Source organism: Tachypleus tridentatus, chromosome 13 (genome assembly GCF_004210375.1).
Source record: "Tachypleus tridentatus isolate NWPU-2018 chromosome 13, ASM421037v1, whole genome shotgun sequence".
NCBI classification, from domain to species: Eukaryota; Metazoa; Arthropoda; class Merostomata; order Xiphosura; family Limulidae; genus Tachypleus; species Tachypleus tridentatus.
This window is the reverse complement of record NC_134837.1, coordinates 129,244,478-129,270,923: the sequence shown is the minus strand read 5'-3', so window position 1 is coordinate 129,270,923 and position 26,446 is coordinate 129,244,478. Positions and strand designations below refer to the sequence as shown.

The 26,446-nt window shown below is 32.3% G+C and overlaps 1 protein-coding gene across 12 annotated transcripts in view; it reads left to right on the top strand.

The window, feature by feature from the left end:
* The window catches only part of LOC143237138 (protein-lysine N-methyltransferase SMYD4-like), a 62,780-nt gene that overhangs the window by 2,032 nt on the left and 34,302 nt on the right, over positions 1-26,446 (top strand). For 6 of the 12 annotated variants that reach the window (XM_076476047.1, XM_076476051.1, XM_076476048.1 and 3 more), the window contains exons 2-9: positions 880-982; positions 1,607-1,767; positions 11,132-11,273; positions 12,143-12,256; positions 19,219-19,342; positions 20,879-20,935; positions 21,706-21,766; positions 26,271-26,409. In XM_076476047.1, the coding sequence (XP_076332162.1) occupies positions 1,628-1,767; positions 11,132-11,273; positions 12,143-12,256; positions 19,219-19,342; positions 20,879-20,935; positions 21,706-21,766; positions 26,271-26,409 (777 nt within the window). In that variant the 5' untranslated portion in view covers positions 880-982; positions 1,607-1,627. The remainder of the gene's footprint in view (positions 1-879; positions 983-1,606; positions 1,768-11,131; positions 11,274-12,142; positions 12,257-19,218; positions 19,343-20,878; positions 20,936-21,705; positions 21,767-26,270; positions 26,410-26,446) is intronic. The other 6 variants (XM_076476045.1, XM_076476054.1, XM_076476050.1 and 3 more) reach the window with 1 other exon arrangement.

Genomic DNA, 26,446 nt, shown 5'->3' with positions numbered 1-26,446 from the left:
TGTAATCCCAGCCTCCTTCATCTGAAGAATCATCACCCTGTCAAAATGTGGGGGGACAATTTTTCAGCTGATTCTGGTAACCTTTTTAAAGAATGTTGCAAGATTTGTAAGGCAAGATTTTCTTTTAGTGAAACCATGTTGACTATCCAGTGAAGTTTTAAACTTTGTTAAATGACTTTGCAATGCATCTTTTGACAGATTTTTCAAAACATTTCCCATAACTGATGTGAGACTAATGGGTCTGTAATTACTGGGACAATTTTTATTACCTCCTTTCAGAAGAGCAATCATATCAGTTAAATTACAATCCTCTAGTACCTGCCCTTTATTCAAGGACATGCCAAAAAATAATAGTAAGTGACTTGCATATTCAATCTTTAACCTTCTTTAAAACCCTTGGAGGAATACTATCTGGCTCAGAAGCCTTATCATTTTTTAAATTCCCAATTTTTTCTTGAACAGCACAGAATTAGTGCAGTCATCTTGTTTACATTTATGAACTGTTAAAGATGTGGAATACTTCTCAAATCTTTGTTAATAAGAACAGAAATAAAAGCGAAATTCAACATCCTAGCCATCTAATAATCATCAGATACTAGCCTTCTTTTATCATCCATCAAAGGTCCCACTTTATTTGAACATTTTGTTTACCTTTAATATGTATAAAGAAATCCTCACTGTTGATTTTTATATTTTCAGTCACTCTTTTCTCATACATCCTTTCTGATCTTCTAATTTCCAGTTTCATCACCTTTCTTGATCTGTAACTTTCTAAATCTCCTATCATATCAGTTAATTTCAATTCATTAAATTTATTATGCTTTTTCAAATTCTATCTCTTAAACTCTGTGAACCAGTGTGTTTTTTTTTTACTTGCAGCTGTCCTTTTCATCCCATAAGGAACATGCTAAACATGAATATTTAAACATTTACCATATTTCATCAGTGTCTCCAAATAACTCAGCTGCCCAATTCAAAACAGGTAATTCTTGTACAGTTAAGGTTCAAATTTGTTTTATAAGACACATTTGCAAGCTAGATCAGGATGTTTGCTGCCTGTTTTGAAGTTGAATCTCTATAACTTGTATAGCTTTGAACTTAGAGAAGTAATATTAGAAGAGGGCTATGAGCTCAAGTCATATACAGAGCTGATTTATTAACATCCTGGTGTGTTTTTTAGTGTGTAGTTACAGTTGTTCCACCTTCTGATTCTTAGGGTGTACCAAGTTGAGTAGTTGATAAATAACATTGGCTCAAAGATTGGTCTGATGTTATCAGGTTCTTTGGCTTTGTTGTGCTTTTGATAATCATTGTCTGTTTTAGGCCAGAGGAAGAATTATTTTTGGGTAGGGATTATGAACTGATCAAAGTGAGTGTTACTTTCCTGAAACTTGAGTCATTATGGTAGTGATGTAAGTACTACAGATTCGGATCCTGATAAGAACAAATTTTGGATCTCCTGATTAATTAAAGCTCAGACTTAATGCAAACTTTAGGACTTGTGATTATGTTGCTAGACTTGTGTATATATATATGCAGTTTTAACTATATGTTGACTAGATGGTAATTGCTTGCACCCAAAAAGATTGTTTGTTGTACATCCCAGACTAGTCATCTATCCAACAACATGGAGTCCAGCTGGCAAGATGTGCTGAACGTTGCTACCTATCATCTATCAAGTAGTAAAGAATTTGGGTTTCGGAGGTTTTCTCAATTTAGATCAAATAAGGAAAGAGTTCAGTTCTGCCTCAACTATCAGAAATTTAGGTTTGTTGTGTTATTCAGTGTTCATACATTTATATTATTTCAGAATATACTTTTAATAAATTACCACAGAATTACATTAATGAATATCTGCTATATTAAAGTAGAAAACTATTTTTGAAATTATGAAAGAAATATATGAGCATGCACCAAATATATTACATGTATATGACAAGTGTATATGTGTGAAGGTGTGTACAAATTGTGCGCCAGCTTCTGTAATTTTGTGTTGAACATAAATTAATTATCAAATAAGATTCAAAGCTTGTTACTGAAGTTTACTGTAAAAATTTTTTTAGATTACATGTATATAAAATGTTTAATGTGAAACTGTTGATAAATATAATGTATACTTCATTTGCTCTATTACTTCCAAAATGATATACTTACCTCTTTGCATACAGTAGCTATTTCTTGTGCATCTGCCTTTCAGAAATTTTCACATAACACTAGATTTGATTTGCCACATGTTCTAATGTGAACTACACTAGAGCACAATGTAATCATGATGTGACATTAGCTCTTGACCAGTAGAAGGGCTACACACCTTCCATGTACAAAAAGTTTCCATTAGCACTTGTATTAAAAATTGACTACATTTTTATCCATGGCATTGTTGTTTGTGGATATGTTTCTTCAAGTTTAAAGTAAGGTTAATGCTGTTTTTTTAACAATGATAATTTTTATTAGTTTCCTTTTAGTTTGATTTAAATTTGAGTTAAAGCTACAATGCCATTAAATAACTAAAAAAAAAAACATTTTAGTCTGGAGAATTACTATAATATTCAAGTGACAGTGACTACTACCATCTTTATAGATTCTGGCAACGTTCCTAACACTGCTCCTACTTAGTCTGTGGCCACTGGAAACTTGTTGACTGTGGAAGACATTGTGTAATTGGTTTTTTGATGTCTTCCTTGTCTCATCTCTCTATCTCTGTTTTTGAAGTATGTTCTTCTTCTTCTGAACCTGAAAACAAGAATAATTACTTTTATTGGCTCTTTCCACCCATCAGGTTTGCACTAGAGTTCTCCTTAACAGTTGAGGACACTGTTCCTGCTATAAATCTCTGTATTTGCTTAGTCAGGTTTGTTCTTTACTTTTTCTTTCTTTTTCCTCCCTGGTGTCTTGGCTCTCACAACCTCATAAATTCACTCCTGTTCTTTGAACCCATCTCACACTCTTTTTCCTGCTTCTCACCATCTCTCATCCCATTGGGTTGGCTGTTGCATAGTCTGCCAGTGACACTTCCCTTTTGTATTCGATCAGCTCTAATCTTATTGAGGCACATCTGTTTCTGTTTGCAAATTTTTGGATCCATTTTGTGGCTGACTGGTTAGTCATTCATGCTTTTATACATGGATTTTCTCTTCACTTCTAGTCTGTTCTTTTTTTTCCTTTTGTTTTCTGGTTCCTTTTCAATACACGTTTCTGCTGTGATGCTTGGAGGCTGTGTCACATCTCATTACATTACATTTGCCTCTTGACTTGATCTTTGGCCTTGCACTTTTGACAACTCTTGAATAAGAACTTCCAGACTGGAACAGGGACTACACCCAACACATTTGTCTCTCATTATCTCTACCATCTGGCAGTTTTATTTCCAGTCAACCATTTTAAAATATACTCATCTTTAACCTTCTCATAATAGTTATCCTGTTGTGTATATGTCACAAGGTTTTAGTTAGTTACTTTCAAAACTTAATTAACTGTTTCTCATCATGGCACGTGAATAAACTTGGCATAAAAGATATAGGTTAGTAATTCAAAGTTAAATATTATACAAGTTTTAATTTCTTAATTCTATAAGGCAATATAAAAAATTCTGCAATTTTTCATTAGTGTGAAAATTGTGACAGTTGCTTTCTAGGTATCCTCTTTTTTTCTAATTTATTTACTACTCCTTTGAAAAGTACAAAATTTAATTAGATTACTCATTATAATGCTGTCATTGTTCAGGCAAAGCATAAGTTGTATTGCCTTTAATTGTATTTGGTCGAAGAGCCATAAAGTAGAAAATAAGAGCCTCTTACCACACTTCCTTTTTAGAAATTGCCAATATTTTTCTTTAACAATTAATACTATATTATTTATAACCAATTTAAAATCAGACTTGTGATATGTCAAATAATGTGTTCTTTGTCTGGAAAATTGCCTATATTGCTTCCATTTCAAACTTTATTTGCATGGGAAACATGTGGACTAGCTTAGCTGAATTTTTAAAGGTTCTTGTTAAGTAGTTAAAATGGCAGACAAATTATGACAGTTGCTAGTTAAAGATTGTCTACTTTTATATGTTATTCTGTGTTCTTTGGTACTTTAATTAAATGAAAATTTAGTTCAGTTGTACCATTTGTGTAAAAAGTCGGGTTAATTTCATCGACAGTTGACAGAAAAAATAAAAAATAAACCAGGTAAAATATTTCTTGTTTATCATGTGTATTCTTTCTTTATTATTATAAATATAATTAAAATTAAAAATATTTATTGTAGTAAGAAGTTAATAAGTTGTATTCATAGTAGTTCTTAATACTTTTAAAAGCTTTTATATATTAAATACTAAACTTTTATAGAATTAGTTTGTATACATTTATACTCAGAGGTTGATAAGGGAATCAGTATTTGTTTGTTACTTTGTTAATAGGTTTGGGAGATTGTCAATTTAATTTACTACTTTTCAGTATTGATTACTTCAATTAATGTCAAATAAAATAACTGATTTATTGAAATTATCATTAAATCAATTTAATGTTACAAAACTAATGAAGTAATTAAAAGTAATGTGTGTAATTCTGTGAGTAATTTAAATATTGCTATTGTGATTTCTTATTGCTTTTCATTTATTTAAAGCTGTTCAGCTCAACTGATTAGTGTACAACTCGTGAAGTAATCAATTAAGTGAAATTAGTGTATCCAATTATTACAAATTTTAAATTTTCCAACTGTCATAAGTTTTATGTAAGAAAAATTTACTAATGAGGTTAATGATTAATTGATTATTATATTTCACTAATCATTCATCTCTAATTTATTATGTTTAAAAGCTAGTGAAAATTAGTGATTTGAAATCATTTCTTCAATTCTGAAGCTCTTCCACAGGTTTGTTCTGTGTTTATAAGATTAATTATAGATGCTTGGGTTTCATCTGATTAGTTATAGCAAAAATATTAAGTTGTAATTGTCTTCTGTGATAGAGGTCAGTTTGTAAGTGTCCATGATTTTCATGGGTTGTTTCGTTGCAACTTTGCTTTGTCAAAGAAATGATTTTTTTTCTTAAAGTCCAACATATTTCCATGTATTTTAGCTCCAGCTTCTGTTTTTTACACTTACTTGGTAGTTGTTTTTTGTCATCTAGAAAACTATGCTCAATCTTGCAGGAGAAAGACTTGATAGAGTTCAAAAGTAAAGAAGTGTGCATAACTTTGGCAAAGTTTCTAAAACTTTCTAAGTCACTGTACATTAGTAAGTAATAAGACAAACAATCTCAGTTTTCATATATAGAAGTAACATGCTTAAAAAAAAAAAAAAGGTTGTCCTTGCCCACCTGTGCTTAATAAAAGTGTAAACTTAAATTCACCCTTGTTTTTCAGGAAATCATTGATTCACCTCTTAAACTCTTGACATATACTTTTGTTGACACAATTTATTCCATAAGCTAATCATCCTGTAAAAATGATGATAAAACTGTCTTAACTGAAGCCTAGCTGGTCTTATCCAGAACTTAATTTTGTCTTCAAAATAAAGCACGAAAATAGTGGAGGTTTCTGCCCTCTCAATCTGCTCTTTGTCTTGAGAGACAGCAAGTTAAGAGATTTTAAGCTATACCTGTAAGATGATCCATTAATCTCTGGAATCATTCTAGCAGTTTTTACGTGAACCATTTTCATTAAATCAGTATCATTGCTAAAGGTGTGTGTGTTCTTGTTGTCCATAATGCTAATTGGAATAGTTTTTATAAGATTTTGCTATGATTTGTTTACAACAACAACTTCAGTAAAGAGAAGTATAATTGTTTAATATTTACCTTTTATCCTCATTAAGAATTAATGTGTGAAATATTGAGCAATAAAGTTTTGTTAAACTGGAGTTTCCTTTTAAATAATTGAAGTCAATATTCTGTTGAAGGTACATCAAAACTATGTACAGTATTCAGAGGTTCAACTAGTAATTTGAATAGAGATAATTATGTGTCATCAGAATGCCTAAAATTGTGTTGGCTTTACTACTAGCAGCAAGTTATTACTTGAATGATTTACTTACAGCTCCCCTAAAAATACTTTGCATCAGTCATGCTATTGAGATGGTTTCCATCTATATAAAACATGATCAAAGTTATGATAATCAAAATACATTATTTTGCACTTCTGTAATCATTTGCCAAATATTTATCTAACTTACCGGTTGATCCATGCCATTTTGTAATATTGAATATATTCAGTACTGTTAAAAATATACCTTCAAATATTGAGCATTAAGGAATGTTTCCTTTTTGTGGAAATGCAAGATATTTGAAGTTCATTCACTGGTGGTTAAAATCTTTAGGCCAATGAACATAGGGAAAAAATATGCATTTTGCATTGTTATATTCAACCACTTATTTGAGTAGAGCTTCGAAAGATGAAAATAAGAAAAGGGAAAATAAAAATAAACTTTTTTGGCATTTAATAGGGAAAATGTGAACACTATATAATTAGCCTAAATACTAGCTGGTCAAAAGTCTAAGACCCTACCAAAAAGAAGTCCTAAACAGGGTAGGAAATGCTCAACAAGAGGTCTCAGTAGTGAGTTGCATGGCCATCACTGTGAATAACTGCAAACATTCGCTTTGGCATGGTTGATATAAGTGTTTGCAGAAGGCTGGCTGGAATGCTATTCCAAGTGGTGAAGATGGCTCCACGAAGATTATGCACTGTTTGAAATTGATGTCCATTTCAATAGACTTCCCTTGACATCCACCCTCAAACATTTTCAAAGGGGTTCAGTTCGGGCGAACACACTGGATGGTTAAAAAAGAATCACGTTATTCGTCATGAAAAAGTCCTTTGTCCTGCGGGCATTGTGGATTGCAGCATTGTCCTGCTGAAAGATCCATTTATTTCTACACAAGCAAGGGCCTTCAGTCAATAAGGATGCTCTCTCCAACATGCCAATGTAGCAAGCTGCTGTATAACCCCTGTATAACTCGAAGCTTCATTGTTCCATGGAAGGAGAAAGCACCCCAGATTGTGATGGAACCTCCTGTACTGTGTCATATAGAAAATGTCTTTGGTGGTATATACTTATCATGCCAGTAACATTGTAAGCCATCTGGACCATCCAGGTTAAATGTTTTCTCATCAGAGAACAAAACCTTCTTCCACTTTTGTACATCCCATGTTTGGTGCTTTTCAGCAAAGTTTAACTGAGCTGTTTTATGGTGTGGAAGGAGGCGTGGTTTTTGAAGATGTTTACAGTTTTTAAAGCCTTTCTCTCGTAGATGCCATCTTATTGTACTTGAGCTGCATTCTGTGTCTGTAAGGGCCTTAATCTGGTTCGACGATCGGCTGGTGTCTTGCCAGACAACCTGCTGAATTCTCCTGCTCAATGCTGGCAAAATTTTCTTGGGCTGACCACTTGAAATTCTCGTTCTGTATCCCTTAGGGTCTTTTAAGAAATTTGTAATAGCACTTTTACTATGCCCAATCTCACCTGCGATGGAACGTTGAGAGAGATTTTGCTTTTGCAGCTCGACAATTGTGCCACGTTCAAACTATGTGAACTTTTTAGCCTTTGCCATCTTATTACCCAATGTAACACAGGAGATGTCAGTGAGAGATGTTGACAATGCTAATGCTTGAACACAAATGATTAAATTTCATGATGTGTTTATCGATTAACGCTTCATTTCAGTATGGTCTTAAACTTTTGACCAACTAGTATTTATAAAAACTTTTTTTATTTTCATCTTTCGAAGCTCTACTCAAATAAATGGTTGAGTCTAATAATGCAAAATGCATATTTTTTCTTTATGTTCATTGGCCTTAAGATTGTGGCCAGCAGTGTATATGCTGTTGAAGATATACTAGAACTCTGTGCAATATTATGAGGTGTAACTAGTGATTTGAATAGTTTGTTTCATTTTGAACAAAGCCTACCTGCTGTTTCCATTTCAGGATATTGAACCCTGGATTTTAGCATTGTAAGTCTGTAGACTTACAATTGTCCCACCTGGGGACCTTGAATAGAGATAATTACTTGTTATTAATCACATAAAAATAACACCCTAAAATGCTTTTGGATTTATTACAAAGAACAGACATTGTCTCAATGGCTTGAATGACTTATTTACCATTATGTGAAAATTCTTTCCTTTGGTCATGTTTAATTATATTAAATAATAATGTTATTACCAGGAATTAGATGAACTAAACACAAGCTTTATAAAATATCAACAATTAGTTAAGAATGCTAGGTCACGACTTTGAAACAAAATGCTTTAATCTTCAAATATAATCACAGATACAAATATTCAAAAGAAGCAACACTTAATATTAAAGCACACAAAATAATACAGTAATAATAAATAAAAAAACAAAGAAAAATAATTTGCAAAATTCTTCAAAATAATATTGAATGGTTTTCAAAAATCAATGTTAAATTGCAAAAAGTAAAATATTTAACCTTACAATTTTTTCTCATTTTTCTTAGTGTAAATTTTAATGCTTTTTAATTATTTTCTCAGATTATGAAATTATGTGTCACATGACTAATTACTTAAAACATGTTTTACATAATTATAAGCCCACTATTGGCTTTGTAGCAATAAGTCTGAGGACTGATAATGCTAATAATAAAGTTTTGACACCCATGACAGGAACAGCACAGATATCCCATTGTGTAGCTTTGTGCTTGACAAACAAACTATGTAATTAATCAGGAATTTATTATCCTTACATCACAAGATTAAGGGTTTTATTGGCTCTGGACTTTTGAACTCAAAGAGGTCCCCATTGAAACAAAACTTCTATGTACTTTACACTTAGTCATTGCTTGAGGCCCTGGACTTCAGCCTGGTAAGTCTGTGTCTTAATCTGGGGTGGCCCCTACCTTGTAAGCCACTTTTCTCAAAGTGCAAACACTAAGATGGAGTTTTAGCACAACAAGTGCCTCTTTCAGAAAACTGCATCTGCATGTTTCAATTGGTTGCAACCTCCACAATACAAAGGTTGATTCAGATTTGCAAAAGAGTCATCGTCCCCCATGCTTCTTTATAAACGTGAAATGTGGATGAACTGTTGTTGGCATCTTAAATGCTTTGAGAAGTATCAGTGATGCCTTTATAAGGCCCTTCACATTAAATAGGAAGATGATTGCACAGGTTAGTGTCCTTGCCAAAGCTGATGTTGCTGGGATTGAATTCTCAAACAATAACTCTGCTGATTTGGACACTGTGTGAAGATATCTAACTGCTGCCTCCCACAATAAGCTCAGCCATTATCAGATATCTCATGGCAGCAAGATAAAATATTATAAAGATACTGACGATATGCTTCAAAGAAATAGATATTAACTTTAAGAGCTGGGACTAGCTGGCCACAGGCTATCCATCTGCAATAAAACAATCTGAAATTTTTGTATAGATATCTGTTTTTAAAAGATCAGATTTCTAAGCCACCTTAAAATTCATTAATGAGATGTGGTAGAGATCATCCTCAAAAGATCAAAGCACTAACAACTCGGGTGATACTGTTGTCATACAAGGACAGATTAAGATCTTTGAAATTTGTGTAGATGTTTGTAATCATATAAATAGATTATTTTAAAGTACAGTATCTCAATGGATATTTTAGAATTGGCTTGCAAAGTCTTTTACTAAGTCAAAGTGCTCGTAGTATTGTTTTTCCACTTTTACTCTAACATTTAGTGTTATTTTCTCAGGAGAAATCTAAGTTAAGTAGATAGTTAAATTGTATTTAGGTTTTAGTTTCATATTTTACTTAATAATATGCTATTTATATTTTAAAATGCATATTTTAAAGGTTTAATGTGTTTTTAAAATATTCCTAAACTGTCTGGGTTTATGAGACTAAATGTGTTGCACACGAGTGCAACAGTGTTTTGTCAAAGACTAACTATCTCTGCTGACATTCTGAAAGCAGTACCTTTTTACTTTAGCATTATTGTTGGATAAAGAGTATTCTGTACTTAACAAAGATGCTGTCTCCCACTGAGTGATTCCCCACCAGGTCCCCCCTTTCATTATGGATGATATACTTCATAAATTGTTCTTTCTGATGGTTTAATTTCAGAAAGGAGCTTATTTTATTTTAATTTCTTTATCTATACTAGATCCTCCACCATCTTATCAGTGTGAGATTCTGGCTGTTAGTTTTATGGACAAGAGAGTAGCATTTCTGAAGTTGAAATTTTCCTTACCTGAAAATGTATTTAAGATAGATACTGACCTCTTGATAGAATCTTTTCACTTCCAGTGTGTTTCTTTTGCCTTGTTAAGGAATGTTTTTTTTATTGAATCAGTAATGCTCATAGGATTTACAACAAGTAGAGGATGGGTCACTTTCTTCCTGGTGGAAGGCTAATTATTATTACATCATAATTTGTCACAATCCATCTTAATACATGTAGAAGTGGGAGTTACAGTGAATACTTTTAATATGTGCAAAACTATTTTTGTAGTTTTACATGGCAATAACTCTTAAGTTCTGTGGAAAGATGAGTACCTGTCTGAAGTATATTTTTAGGTTAGAAAAATGCTAACTTTGAAGGGAGTCATGGTTAAAAGAATTCTTCAGCTTTAATACAGTATTGCTTGTGGTGTATGTATTTACATTCATGAACCGTGACTAACGAGCATGTATTTGATCAACCACTGTAATGGTATAGTCAATTAGGCAAACATTGTGGTGCCAAGACCTACAACATCAGTAAATTACTAACCTTTGTCTAAACAAATATGATTTTGTGCTATCTTCATTATTTTCTGCATCATTATCCACTGTTTGGAAGAATTCTCATCTTAGAATGCTAGAATGTTTTTATATTGAACTATGAAAACTTTCAATCAAAAGATAATTGCATTAATACTGCTTATTCAGATATGAAAGTGTAAAGAAAAGAACAGAATGTGAACTTAAACTTTTGAATATGAGGTGGATTCAAAACTTGAATGACAAGATTTTTGTGGAGAAAAATCTGGTGACTGATGTTTAATTTATGTTGCTTGAATATAAACAAAGTTTATTATAGAGAAATGGAAGTTACAAAAATGTAGTTTTATATTTTAGTAAGATATTATCATAGGTAATACTGTGCTGTTTTCATAGAATTGGCTTCTTCTTTGTTAATTTTCCATCTTTTTAAATCTTAGAAACAAGCTTTCATTTTGGTTAAATGCAATGTGTGGTTCTCAACATAAGAAATGTTGGGAAAAGGCATCTGAGCTGCGAGTGGAGGGAAATCGATGTTTTCAGGATAGAGACTTTGGAAGAGCTGTTGAATGTTACACACAGGTTTGTTATGTTGGAGCTACTACTTAAAATTATTTTACTGAGTAAAGTCACCATGAAAGTAAGAAAATATAAAAATTCATTAAATCTGCTACTCAGATCATACTGTTTGTTTTACAGATGTGGGATATTCGGTGATGAACATTGAAAGTTATTTGTACACGGCAACTATCAAGAGGGTTGTAAAACCTGATATGGAGATTTATTGCACTACGTTAACAGTTAACTTTCTATGTCTTGAAATGTTTGAAATTGAAAATTAACTACATTATAGGCTTTCTTTAGTTCACGTTAATTTGATTGGAGGCTATGCTAGCATTAGTATACTTTATGATTGGAAGTAAAAATTTGTGTTGTATGATATATGAAATTATTTAAGGCTTATGCTAGTGTTTTGTAAGTTCTCAATTCACTTCTGCCAATTTCTCTATAACATTGATTGTGATTTAATGAGAAGAATGGAATGATGTTTCATGAGTCTCATGCTGATATTAAAATATTCATAAGTAATGATAAAAGAACTATCATAATTTTAGAGGGCGTCTTGGTATGCTATTGTGTATGTCATTACTGATCGTAGCTACGTGTACAGTAATCTCCCACGTGTGTTGTTACTAAAAATGTTGTGTGTGCAGTAAAAAATATGAATTATTGCTGAACATAACTATTGAACATTTTCTTTATCCTGCTGTGCATGTATCATTACAGAAAATCGAAAATGTACTCCTTGTTTGACATATACCAGGTAACGTCACTATTGATTTAAAGGACATTTAAATGTTATTTTTAGAGAAACTTGTAAATTACTCTCTATTTAAATTTTCAAATTCTGTTCTATTACGTTTCATTTCTTCCCCTTCTGACTATTTTAGAGCACATTAGCAGCTCCATTTCCAAGATCCAGTGATGCTGGGGAACATCATGAAGAACTAGCTTTGGGGTTTGCCAATCGTTCTGCAGCACTGTTTCATCTTCATATGTATAAGGTAGTGGTGAATATTTATTGTAGTAATGTTTTCAAGTAACATTCTAAAATATCTGAAACTTTAAAGTTAGCAGCTGTTATGTGTGAGTGTAAAAATGTGGTAGGATGATTATTAGCTATAACAAATGTTTCTGTAGTACTTTTGAAATTTAATATTGTAAACTGTATGTACAAATATTAGTTGTATTGCAAATTCATGATAATTTATTAGCAGTTGTTATAGTGTTGTGTGAGATAAATTAACATTATACATGTAAAATCGGCTCGTTTGGGTTGAGAAACTATTTTACGTAGAAACTTGTTCAACAACCACAACTATGTACAAACAAATGGCCTAAGCATGGGCAACCCAGTATCACCCAGAAAATTCTTTGAAAAAATCGTTCAAGATGTTGTCTTTAGGTGTTTCTGGGAAATATAAATTTTTAATTTTACCTGGGTAGTTTGACTGTTGGATGTCAATAAAATTGTCTAAGTTGTCTTCTTTCTGTAGGTTGTTTTCTTGTTTTTGTTTTCTGTGGAAAGTATCACAAGTCTCGTGGCTAGATCTTCTAAACATGTTTTGATTTCCGTGGTTGGAATGTACCTAGGTGCTAATGCGAAGTTGAGTCCTTTGTTAAGTAGATGTATCTCATCTGTGTTTAATTGTCGGTCGGATCTGTTAATTATAAGGCTAGTCAACGGTTTGTCGTGATGTCTTTTCTGTTGTTTGTATCTTAGTTTTCCTAGTTTTTTGTTGTTTACTATGTAAACACTACACTGACAAACACCAAACCAACATTATTTATAAAATACAATGTGATAACTGCCACGACTTCTATATTGGAGAAACAAGTAGAAAAATGGAAACCAGATTCAAAGAACATAAAAAGTCACCTTCACACGTTTTTGAACACTGCAAGTCAAATAAACACAACATAATCATAGAAAACACTCAAATACTAAATAAAGAAACAAACATAAACAAATGTAAAATTAAAGAAGCCTTACTTATACAACAACTTAAATCCAAAATAAACCAATACAAAGGAACACCTTTATACCTATATTAAATTTAATAAAATAAATAATATGAAATTATATATTCAAACATCTAACACTGCCCTCTACATTCTGACACTCAGAAATGTGGAAGACATTGTGTAATTGGTTCGTTGATGTCTTCCTTGCCTCATCTCTCTATCCCTGTTTTTGAAGTATGTTCTTCTTCTTCTGAACCTGATTGTGTCTTGCACAACCCCTTCCGAACATGTGGTCAGCTTCCGGTCAGTTACCTCTTTCTTTCTTTGTGAACCTGACTATGACCGAAGAAGGTCAAAACATTGTTTGTTCTTCTACATAAAATATTTTCTCAACCCAAACGAGCCGATTTAACATATATATTTCTCTACAATTGGGTTTTCTCTACATCACTGATAAATTAATATTGTTTTACTGTCTTTTGAGTTTGTCATAGTAACTTGTGTACAAAACAATTGATTACATTTCTCATCTCTGTAATAAATAAAATGAATAACTAAATAGTTATATATTTTTTAAATGTGTGCAGTTTCTGCTTCCTTTGTAGTATTGCCACTACCCTGTGTCATATATTGTGTAAGCTTTTCTCTAGCACGAATGCTTCATTGTATATAGCTTATGTTTAAAACTGCATGTAGGATATAAAAACTTGTTTTTGAGCCTTTGCACATAGAAATGCTGGTATTGTTCCTAAAATATCTCTGTTACATATAAACAGGTTCTATCAACAGATCACTAAGAGTTGTTTCTAAACTAATACTTAAAATTGTTTCTAAATGTAGTAACATCAACTTCTGTATATGTTAGAGCATAATATTCAACGAAACTATTGTAAACTTTTATTAATAAGAATAATTGTTCAAATACTATTGCTTGACAAAATAATATAACTTGTTTTGAGATAAACCCATAGTTAAAATATAACAAAGTTTCTTGGTAATACATGTTAGAACTTGAAACCCAGTGTGATGTGGTGGAACTTGAATAAATTTCAGATGTTTGAGTTAGACACTAAAATTATGTATAAAAGCAGGGCTCAGCATGACTAGGTGGTAAGGGCACTTGGCTCATAACCTGAAAGGCACAGGTTTGAAACCCCATCATGCCAAACGTGCTTACCCTTTCACCTGTGGGGGCATTATAGCATCACAGTCAATCCCACTATTTGCTGGGAAAGAGTAGCCAAGAGTTGGCAGTAGGTGGCAATGGCTATCTGTCTTCCCTCTAGTCTCACATTGCAAAATTAGGGATGGCTAGTGCAGATTGCCCTTCTGTAGCTTTGCATGAAATGAAAACAAATGTAATAGCAGTATGTGATAATTGTGTTCATTTTGTATGCACTTTTAATTCAACAAGAACTACCTGAATGACAATCATCTCATCAGAATTTTGAAGTATAATCTTTTTGCTGAAAATTAAGAAAGAATAAGAGCAATCAGAAAAATTGCATACTCCCACCCTACTGTTCCTTTTCAAGGTTGCATGTGTTATATTGGATAATGTAAAGTTTCACCTTCAAAAACACTCAGAATTCTTCTTACATCCAGAATGATCAATGATCTGGATGATGTGACTCAACCAAAATCTACTTATAAAATGTGGTGTAAATCCGAATACACACTTCATGAAGTTATTAACCCAAAACCATGAAAATGCTTCATCTCCCCATTATAAAAGATGTTTCAAAGAATCCCAGAATCTGGATTTGGATCCAGACCAAAATCAGAGAAAATTGTTTCTTACTGACTTCGCATCTTGTGTAAATTTTTCTTTACATGAATCTAATAGTTTTCAAAACATATACACATACATGCAGGGGCATAGCCAGAAATGGCCATTGTTTTTGTTTTTTTTTTAGTTTGAGTGCTTGATGCAGGCATGAAGACATGCTAGAGGGAAATTTTTTAATAAAAACGTCAAAGAAAAGCCTGAATTATGCATTCTGAGACCACCTTTTTGGCAAATTTCAGAATGGCACACTGAGGTGTTTGTCTTATTTTTTAATCATAAATAAATATATAGGCCTATATATAATATTTAACTTAGTTATCAGGACCAGCAAAGTAGGCCTACAGTCCTGTCATCAACATATAAAATATAGAGTCATCAGGAGAGTGCAAAATATATGTATAGTGTCTATAATCTGTATTCAAATATCATGGACAGTGTATGTTCAGATTCCCTGGATTTCAAGAATTAACTTCACAAATAGATGGTGCCAATGGTACTGTGAATGTGACGTTGACAAACAGAAGTTGCAATAAACAATCATTCACTACGTCAAGTCTGAAAAAGCAAAAGACACTGCATTGGTTCTTTAAACCCATCCATAAGGCTGAACCTGATCAGTCTGCTGCAGCCAATCAGGTTGAATCAGAATTGTCAACTGAATTGTCAGAGTCATCACCGTGGCCTTCTACCAGTGATGTCACTACCACCTCAGGTCCAGTCTGGGACATTGGAAATTACATTTCTGATGATGTCAGCATTAGTAAACAGGTAAGTTGACTCCTCATTATATTAATTTTGTATTAAAAATCATGCAAACACACTGAGTTTTAGACTGAATATTCATTGCTGCTAGTGATTGTAGGCCTACAGCCACAGGATGTTAGGCCTGCTCTGTGAAGTACAACTCTAAGCTTTTTTCTTCGAGGTTATTGTACTCTCATAACAAACTTTCCTATGTGCAAAATAACTTAATTAGAACTATGTCTTTCTGTCTCTTTTAGATAAACGCTGAAACCAAAAAATGTTCTGGAAGCCAGGGAGTGATTATGTTTTCCCAAGAAAGCTGCATTTTCAGCATCGTTGGCTTTCACAGTAGAGATGGCTATTCTACAGTCAACATGCAAAGGTGCTTTCTGCAAGTACTGCTGTCTTTTTGCTTCTGTTGGTGCTGGTGTTGGAAGCTAGAAATTGGGACAACTAGTGAAATTTCCATACACAAACTGGAAGAAGGCTGTTGAAGACTTCAAGGCACATGAATTGAAAGAGTACCACCAAGACAGCAAAGAAAAAGCTAACAATTTTCTACAGGTTGTAAACACAAGTTCATCTGTGCACTTGCAGCTTGACGCAACTTACAAGCAAGAAATTGAACAGAACTGTCAATATTTAATGCCTATTATTGATACTGTATTGCTGTGTGAGAGACAGGGTTTAGCTTTGAGGGAAAAATATGATTCTGGTCCAATGTTTGTTGGTGAAATTGATGAGGAGCCCATCAATAATGATGGGAATTTTTGGGCAATTTTGTGCAACAGGGCAAAGGTTGATGTCAAGCTTTCAGCAAGCCTTAGGAGTACAAAGAGGAATGCTATGTATCTGAGTCCTCAAATTCAAAATGAAATCATCAATGCCTGTAATGCTCATATTCTTGATGCTTTGGTCAACAGGGTTAATGCTGCAAAGTGTTTCTCAATATTAGCTGATGAAACAACAGATATTTTAGGCATTGAACAGTTTTTGCTGTGTGTTAGATATTTGCATGCCAATGACAACTCTGTTGCAATGAGAGAAGATTTTTTGCAATTTATATCTGTTTATGATGTGACAGGCAGAAACTTAGCTGATGTTATCATAACCAATCTGACAAAATATGGTATTGACGTAGCTTACCTGTGAGGACAAGGGTACGATAGTGCTGCCTCTATGAGTGGGAAATTCAGTGGTGCCCAGAGACACATAACTGATAAATTCCCTTTTGTGCCTTATGTACACTGCAGTGCCCATTCCCTAAACTTGGCAATTTCTGATGCTTGTAAAGAAGTTCCTGTGTGAAATTGCATGGGAGTAATTTCTAGCATTGAAAACTTTCTCAATACACCCAAATGAAAGCACGTTTTGGCTCTTTTGGTGGAGAATAAAGCACCTGAATCGAAAAAACAAAAGTTTGAAAGGTTTCTGCACCACCTGGTGGGTTGAGAGGCATGACTCAGTCAATGTCTTTCTAGAATTAATCCATGCATTTGCAGATGCCCTTGAGATCATATCAGGTTGGCAAGACAGAGATTCTGCCATGCAAGCCAATCAATTGTTGTGTTCTATAACACAGCCAGAATTCATGATCACTCTACTCACAATTGCTAAATTGTTTTCCTTTAGTTTACCTCTATGCAACTTACTGCAGCAACAGAACATTGATTTAGGTGCTGCGATTGATGCATCATGCAGAAATAGTGGAAGATTTAACCCATTCACTCAGAAATAATACTTGAATGAATTTAACACCATTTTCTGTGTGAGGCTCAAACTCTGTGTAGTGAGCTTCAAATTGACATCATAATGCCAAGGCAGGCTAAAAGACAGATGTACCATGCTAACCCACAAACAACTAGGCCTGAGGAGTACTTTCGTATTGTTGTATTTGTACCATTTTTGATCACTTTCTTTCACAAATATGTGACCATTTGTTCAATCACAAAACTTCCGTACAAACTTCATGTGTCTACTACCATCAGGATTTACCACAGAATGGCCAGAACCTACAGCACAACAATGTGACCAAATTAAAGAGTTGGTCAATATATACAAGGCTGATGTTGACAGTACTTCACTAGCTGCAGTAGGTGAACTTAGGGTTTGGTACAAATCACTTGCAAACAACAGACCAAAAAATGTCATAGATGCATATGCAATGTGCAATGCAGAAATGTTCCCAGTCATTTCTAGACTGTTGAAAGTATTTGCCACGCTGCCTGTGTCAATGAGCTCAGTGGAGCGTTCGTTTTCAACTCTCAGAAGACTCAAAACATATTTGAGAAATACCACCACTGAAAATTGATTGAATGGCCTGGCCTCATTATACATTCACCGTGATATTAAAGTTGAACCAAACTGTGTTGTAGATGTCCTGGCAAGAACGAACAGGCGTTTGAGACTTTCGTAGATATTCGATTGTATTTCTCTAGTTCTGACAAAACTTGCTGTATTAAAAGAGTGTTCAATCAGAAATTTGCATTTGACCATCTGTTGTGTGTGAAATTGTCTGCCATGCAATCACGGATCTTTATGAAACTTCACAGGTGGCAAATGAACTTGTCTAAAAAGTTTGGGTCCATGGTGGGGGTTAACTTCCTCCCCCTTGGTTATGCCCCTGCACACATGGACCTGAGAGGGTAATTATAAGTCATAGCATAATGTACTTTTTATGAAAAAATCATAAGTCTTGTGCCAAGCATATTAAAAACAAACAAACTGTAGTATTAAATCGAGTATGAAGCAAATTATACTAAGTGAGCAGAAGCAATTCTTCTTAATACGTACTAAGGCAGGAGTAAATAAATACTGATAACTTCTGGGATTATCTTTTATTTTATTTAAAGGAATGAATGATTGTCTTGCAAGTTATTCATTTAACAGTAGAATAAACAGAATTATAATAAAATTATTTCGTTAATGTAACTGTACAAATACTTTTACAATATTCATGTCTGCTTTTTGTTAGTATTTAGACATTTATGTTTATACTAGGTATCAACTTTATTGGTTGCAAGTTAGAACTTTCAGCACAATCAGAATTAGTCTAAATGGATACATATTACATATTTCATACCATTGCAAGCTCTTCAATATTTCAAGAACAAAAAAATTAGAAAATGTATAGTTTAATTTCTCAAAATTAAAAGAGAAAAAAAGTTTTCTTATAAATACTTACATCATTAATTAGTGAAAACGTAATCTGAGGGTCGCGGGTTCAAATCCTCGTCACACCAAACACACTTGCCCTTTCAGCCATGGGGGCATTATAATGTGACAGTCAGTCCCACTATTCATTGGTAAAAGAGTAGAGTAGGTGATGACTATTTGCCTTTCCTCTAGGCTTACAATGCAAAATTAGGGATGGCTAGAGCAGATTGTCTTTGTGTAGCTTTGTGCGAAATTCAAAAAATAAACAATTATCAAAAACAAAACTATCAGAGTGGTTTTCTTGTTTTTCAGGAATGTATCAAAGATATTGATAGAGCTTTTCAACAAGGATATCCTCGAGAATTAAGCTACAAGCTTTATCAGAGAAAAGGAATGTGTTTACGCTATCTTAATGATTATAATTATGCAAAGCAAGGTATGAGTGTTGAATTTAAAAAAATTATTTTGTAAGTCAAAAACATTGTCATTAAAAATAACCCTAATCAGTCATTTTGGTACAATGTTCTTTTTACCCAAAACATGTATGAGAATAAAATCCTACAACAGTCTTTATTATTACATAAGAAGGTGTTGTCTTCGCTATAAAGTTGTATATCAAATGGAATATGTTAATGACATGCAAAAAATATATTTTGATCATGTATTGCAATTAACTCTTAAAGCAAATTTTTGTTGTGAAATGCTGTGTTTTGATTAATTTTTTCACACTAATTTTTGAGTTTGATATTTTTAGGTGGGTGTTAATTTCATACTATACTTTTAGTCAGCTACTCAGTAAGTCTAACCTCAGGTGCATGTGAGAAACTCAGTAGGCCTAATGTTAGGTGTGCATCAGAAACTCAGTTGGTCTAACTTTGTCACAGATTTATTAGTTTCAACTTCAAGCCTTGACTTCTCATATTTGATTTCAATTGTTTCTACTCATTTGTTTTAAAAATATTTTTATATTCTGAATTGTAATTAGTTCATGTGAATTCAAGATTTAACATAGAGGATGATGAACTTCCTGCGATGGTGAACAATGGTTCTAAAACAAGTCCTAAAACTTCAGGATTGATGATGTCTGCTGGGGAAGTGCAGCCTTGTGTTTGTGGGGGAGTTTGTGCCTTATGTTTGGCTGATGATTTCTTCTTTTTACATTGATTTTTGAGAGGAATATAACAACTAATTGAATTTTTTTCTGTTGCTTTTCACCTGTTGCTACATCTCCAAGTTATCTCCTGGATTAGGTATTGATCTTTATTTCAGAAGATATGGGGTAAGTACTCCAGCAAGTATTCTTCACCCAAATTAGATATACCCTTGTTTTGCAAGTTTGGCTTTGGTGCATTGACCTGATTTCCTCAAGTGATAATTTAGGTCTTTTGTGTCCTTTCTGTTCAGTATTTGGTAATTTATATTTCTGTAATTCTTTTACTATTCAAGACACTTTTGTTGAATTTTCATTTAGTTTGATTATTATTGCTGGTATTTGTAAAGGTTTTCTGTAGTTCTTACTTTTTGAATAATTGTGATTTCAGCCAATTTTGTGGTTGTATTGATTCATTACTTATATTGCTTTTCACTCTTTTGTGTTAGTTCGTAAGTTCCTTTTCACATCTAATCTGAGATTAGATTTAACTCGAATTTTCTTGTTGTTAAGAGGATACTTTGTAAAATAATACAAGAAGAATGTTATTGAAATTATGAAAGGTGATTTGTACTATATATGTTACATTATAGCCAAAACTTCACGTGAACACATCTCTGTAACCAATTTGATATAGAAAGTAATGAAGACTTTGTTGATGTATCTTTGAATTACAGCCAAAACTTCACATGAACAAACTAATTGTTTTAGAAGCTAATAACATTATTGATTTTTCTTATCTTCTGTTAGATATTTAGTTTTCCTCAGTTTAAAATTTAGCACTTTATTCAAACAAAGTGACAAACATTTTAATGTTTTCAGCTTTTCTAGAAGCATTGCATTCTCTAAAGGAAGGTAGACTGGATTCTAAGAAAATGGGTCAGTACTGATATTTTTGTAATTATTAACTTTGATAACTGTCCAAATTGGTTTGCTTTATTGTTCATTTTTTAAGGCCTAAAGCACTGAAATGATTTTTTTTTCCATTTTAAATAAAATATTTGTAGCTTTATGGATTTGTGTGAGAGAAGTTTTAACTTGGGTTTTACTAATTGATCCTAAGATATGTTATTTTTAGTTAATTGTAATTTATTTTTTCGTGTTTTTACTGGATAATTTTTAGAAATTTTGGACATATACAGGGGCCAAGGATGTCCTAATAGTTATATGGATGTGATTTGATTGTTCTGTTCCTTTATATTATTTCCACATTAGTATTTAAGAATATTTTTAATTATTATAGAAAGAAATGGGATCAGCATATTGAATTGAATTATAATAAAGAAAAAAACCAGTTATCTGTTTTATTTACCCCTTGATGCAGTAGGGGCCACAGGTTGCTTCCACACACCCATGGCCATTTACAGCATTTCACACTTGCACTCCTGATAATATCATGCACAGACTGTGAATCTGAGGTTCCACTGGTGCAAAAATGCACTTAGTTTTCTTTGAGTGTGCTATAAGTATGACAGTTAAATCAATTTATTAAGTCAAATTAGAGTAGCCCAAGAATTTAAGGTAGATGCTCTTGAATAGACACCTTTCTTCTGATTGGTCATTTCAAACTTATGAATGACTTGTTTTGTTGCACTTAAATTCTAAATATGAATGCAGTAAATGCATTAATATTTTATGTTTATTTACAGAAATTCAAAAGAAAGATGTACAAAATTGGCTGAAGCTGTGCGAGACACCAAGACATATTAGGTAGGTTTTAAAACTAATATTAACTTCTAATGAAAACAAGGTAAGTGTTGAAGAAAAAATATATAAATCAACCTTTAAACAAAAACCAACAAAGTTGAATTAAGAAAGCTTGGAATTTGAAATAACCCTATTTTTGAATTACTGATAAAACTGAAGTTTATAGAAAATGAGTTGATACAATGAGCCATACCGATTTACCACAATGTAAACATTGTTACATTTAAAGAGGTATATAATTTCAAGTAGTATGAATGAGTTGATACAATGAGCCATACCGATTTACCACAATGTAAACATTGTTACATTTAAAGAGGTATATAATTTCAAGTAGTATGAATGAGTTGATACAATGAGCCATACCGATTTACCACAATGTAAACATTGTTACATTTAAAGAGGTATATAATTTCAAGTAGTATGAATGAGTTGATACAATGAGCCATACCGATTTACCACAATGTAAACATTGTTACATTTAAAGAGGTATATAATTTCAAGTAGTATGAATGAGTTGATACAATGAGCCATACCGATTTACCACAATGTAAACATTGTTACATTTAAAGAGGTATATAATTTCAAGTAGTATGAATAAGTTGATACAATGAGCCATACCGATTTACCACAATGTAAACATTGTTACATTTAAAGAGGTATATAATTTCAAGTAGTATAAATGAGTTGATACAATGAGCCATACCGATTTACCACAATGTAAACATTGTTACATTTAAAGAGGTATATAATTTCAAGTAGTATGAATGCGTATGTGTGTTGTGTGTGTTTTGTATCAGTGTCTGATGATGATTTACTGAATTTTATAAATATATTGTGTTTATGCTTACTCTTTCTGATTGGAGTCCTGTACTGCATATGTCTCAAGGTCTTTAGTGACTTACTTTCAAAATTTAATTAAGCCATTATTTGTTCACATTATACCAGTTAGTATTGGTATAAAGTTGTAGTTAATTATTCATATTTGTTCACATTATACTAGTTAGTATGGTATAAAGTTGTAGTTAATTATTCATATTTGTTCACATTATACCAGTTAGTATTGGTATAAAGTTGTAGTTAATTATTCATATTGTTCACATTATACTAGTTAGTATGGTATAAAGTTGTAGTTAATTATTCATATTGTTCACATTATACTAGTTAGTATGGTATAAAGTTGTAGTTAATTATTCATATTTGTTCACATTATACTAGTTAGTATGGTATAAAGTTGTAGTTAATTATTCATATTTGTGTTGTATCCAAGTTTAAGTTCTTAATTTTTATAAGGCAATATTACAAAAATATCCTGAATTTCCCCTAGTGTGAAAAATGTGATGTCTTTATCTGTAGGCATCTCCTCTTTAATTTATTCATCATGAGTATGTAACAAAGTTAACTTAATTTAACTTTAATTATCATTGCTCAGATATCCCATAATTTTTATAGCCTTCAGTCTTTTTTGGGTACAGAGTCATCAAATGGGAGATCAGACCTCTTCTTACATCTTCTCTTTTAGGAGTTATAACTGATAGAAAGCCAAGCTTCACCTCTATCAAATGACTTATTGTATTACATTGTTTTCTGTGAAAAGAATTGTTACTTTCTCTTTTAGTGAAAGCTATGTTCACACTTGAAATTTATCAACTAGCTTGAATGAACTTGTCTCATAATTAGAAAGCCATTAAAATTGATGGTTATTAGATATCATCTGCTTTTTTGCATTTTAGCATTTTGGGTTCTTTTATGCAATATTTAATTAAATAAAAAAAAATTTATTGCACTACTACTACTAGTATAAAGAAGTAGGGTTAAGTGTCATTGACAGCAATAAAGAAATGGGGGTAAGTGTTTTATTTCATGTCTTTTTGTGGGTATTCTTTATGTATTGTTATAATATTAACTAAAATGAAAAAAAGGTATCTTTAGTTATTGTTTGCTTTGGTAAAATAAACAGTATTAATAAAAATGTTTCACAAGGCACGTGTGCAAACGTGTCATAGTAGTTCTTGTGTAATAGTTTGATAGCATGACGTGAGTTCCATTTTCCATAAATTATTTACCACTTGTAATAAAGTGAATACCACTTAGACATGGCTCAAAGTTCAGTAAAACAATAACATTTAAGTATGAATAGATGTATACTTTAATGCGTTTAAAGTTACTTTGGATAAATTAATGTAGTGTCATGTTACAATTTGAATTCAAACCTTGTATAGTGGTAGAGTAGGTAAAATATTAAGTTTTACTGAAAATAAACATTTGAAATATATTTAGGAGGGTTTTATGATTTATGCAAATGAAATTTGAGATTTTTTTTTAGAGGAACAAAAATATTTTTGATCTTAATATTAAAATCACTTTACACTCTTGCTAGTAAAGAAAGACTCAATGTGTTCACAGACAAATATGTTTTTGGTTATTAAAAATACTTCACTGAGAATCTGATTTTTTATTTTTTGTATGTGAAAGGCATGCAATGTTTACTTGAAGTCCACCAAATTTTGTGAAGATATACGTACTATACTAAAGTTAGTAATTTCAAAAGTGTAATGACCTTAAACAGTCACAAAGTGCTTACCTGCTGAATTAACATATTGTATCATTATATGTTTTATGTCAGTGTTTGATGCTGATTTACTACATAATATAATTATTAAATACAGTACTATTGAATAGTAAGAGATCAACAAAGAGAAAAATAGCAACCAAAAAAAATTGCCTTCCCCAAAACTGCCTTTATAAATTTTTTTTTTCCAACAATAAACCTACTGGATACACAGACTCAACTGCTGTGATTTAAAAGAAAAAAGACTCTCATTGCAGGAAGTTGTTATTCAGAGGATCAGTAACCAGGTAACAAATGACCAGGTTCAAGCTTGTTCATAATTGTCTATATACTGTACAGGTAGTCAGATAATATAGCAGATTAATACACTGTATGGTAACAATTGTGATGGGTAACAGTTCAATAAAGACAGCTTAAATAATTTTGCTTTTGTTTTATGTAAAATAATTAGATTGATCACATTTATTTCATAAAGATCCACATATATCATTTTTATACATACATACAATGTCAAATGGACACAAAATTTATTCTATTTAAAAAAATTTACTATTTTTGTTTTGCACATTTAATGGAGTTGGTTTAAGTCTTTGCAAGCCTGGCAGCTTGTATATCAAGAAGCATTTTGTCAGTTTTCAGCTCATTGCTGGAAATCAAATTCATTGAGCACAACAACACAAAAAGCATTCCAAACTTGTATTATCCACCATTGCAACTGAAAACCTCCACAATATAGCTGTACAAAATACTTTTAAACAAAGAACCAAACATTCAAAGCTGTGTATCTCAATTAAACAAAATGGCTCCACACTAAACTAAAATTTCACCTTCAAACTTGGATCCTTTGATCCTTGCTTTGAAAAAGAACCATTCTGTAATTTTAAAAGAACCACTAAAGAAGTAAGAATTAATTTTGGAGCTAAACATTGCTAAATTCTAACCAGTAGTTAATAAGGTAATCCTATAGGAATAGAAGTACTACATATGTTGCATTAGAGCAATTTCAAGTTGACTAAAAAGTCTCTAATTTCCATGTTTCATTATTTTGTTGCTTCTCACAACTGTTGGTTATATCATTGTCCACATCACGTCGAAACTTCAAACTTTCTTTTTGTCATAGCGACTTCTTGTTGTCATCTTGAAGTATCTGCAGTTTTCCTGTATGCCTTGATTTATTTATTAGTCATATATACTGCACAAATCAGTTTTACCTGTCACTTGACAAACCACGAGCTAATAGTCTTCCACCCTGCTAGTAAATCCTAATCAAGTTACTTAACTTCTAGGCTGCTAGTTCAAAATCTGCTACATTAACTAAAATAATGAACCTTAATTATACAAGTTGAGAGAAGACAACAGTTTCTGGTTGCACCTGCTTACCTTTCAGAGCCTGAAAGTTTTTAAATCAAAATACCTCTGTACATACCAGGAAGTTTTACTTGATCACCTTGGGGCACCAAAATACAGAAACTAAGCTGTGATGCAATCTTCAGTTATGTTTCATACTGTACACAGTATGCTCACGCATCTCTAAGTTATCAATTGATGTGAAGAATAGTCATTATAGAGGTTGTTGTTTGACTTTCTGCCCAAAAATCACAGTCGCATGTTACATCTATTATGCACTTTTATGTAGTCAAAAGTAAGGATTTAATTTTATAAATTTGTGATTGTAGATTTAATTCTTGTTTAATTTCTTTTTGTAGCAAGATCCCTACTTTCATTTTAAAATTCATAATTTTTAATACTTTTTTTATGTATGTTGTGTCAGAGTTCAGTGTTAAATTAAGAGTTTGTATTTGTATATATAGTGTTAATGTTTAATGTGAATTAACAGGTTGTAACACTTGAAACAAAGTTTTTGAAGTCAACCAGTCATAAGAATATGGAGAAGTTTTCTACAGAAATTTAAATAATCTTTTCTTACATGTATAATAGTATGCCAAAAGTTCAACCAGATGACTGTGATGATAAACAAGCCCTGCCAGACCTTTCCTATGGACTGAATTCCAACTTATCATCTGCTTCCAGTGCTGTGGATGTTCAATATAATAAGGATAAAGGACGTTACGTGGTGGTTAGTGTTGAAACATTTTGTTTTTACTCGTATTAAT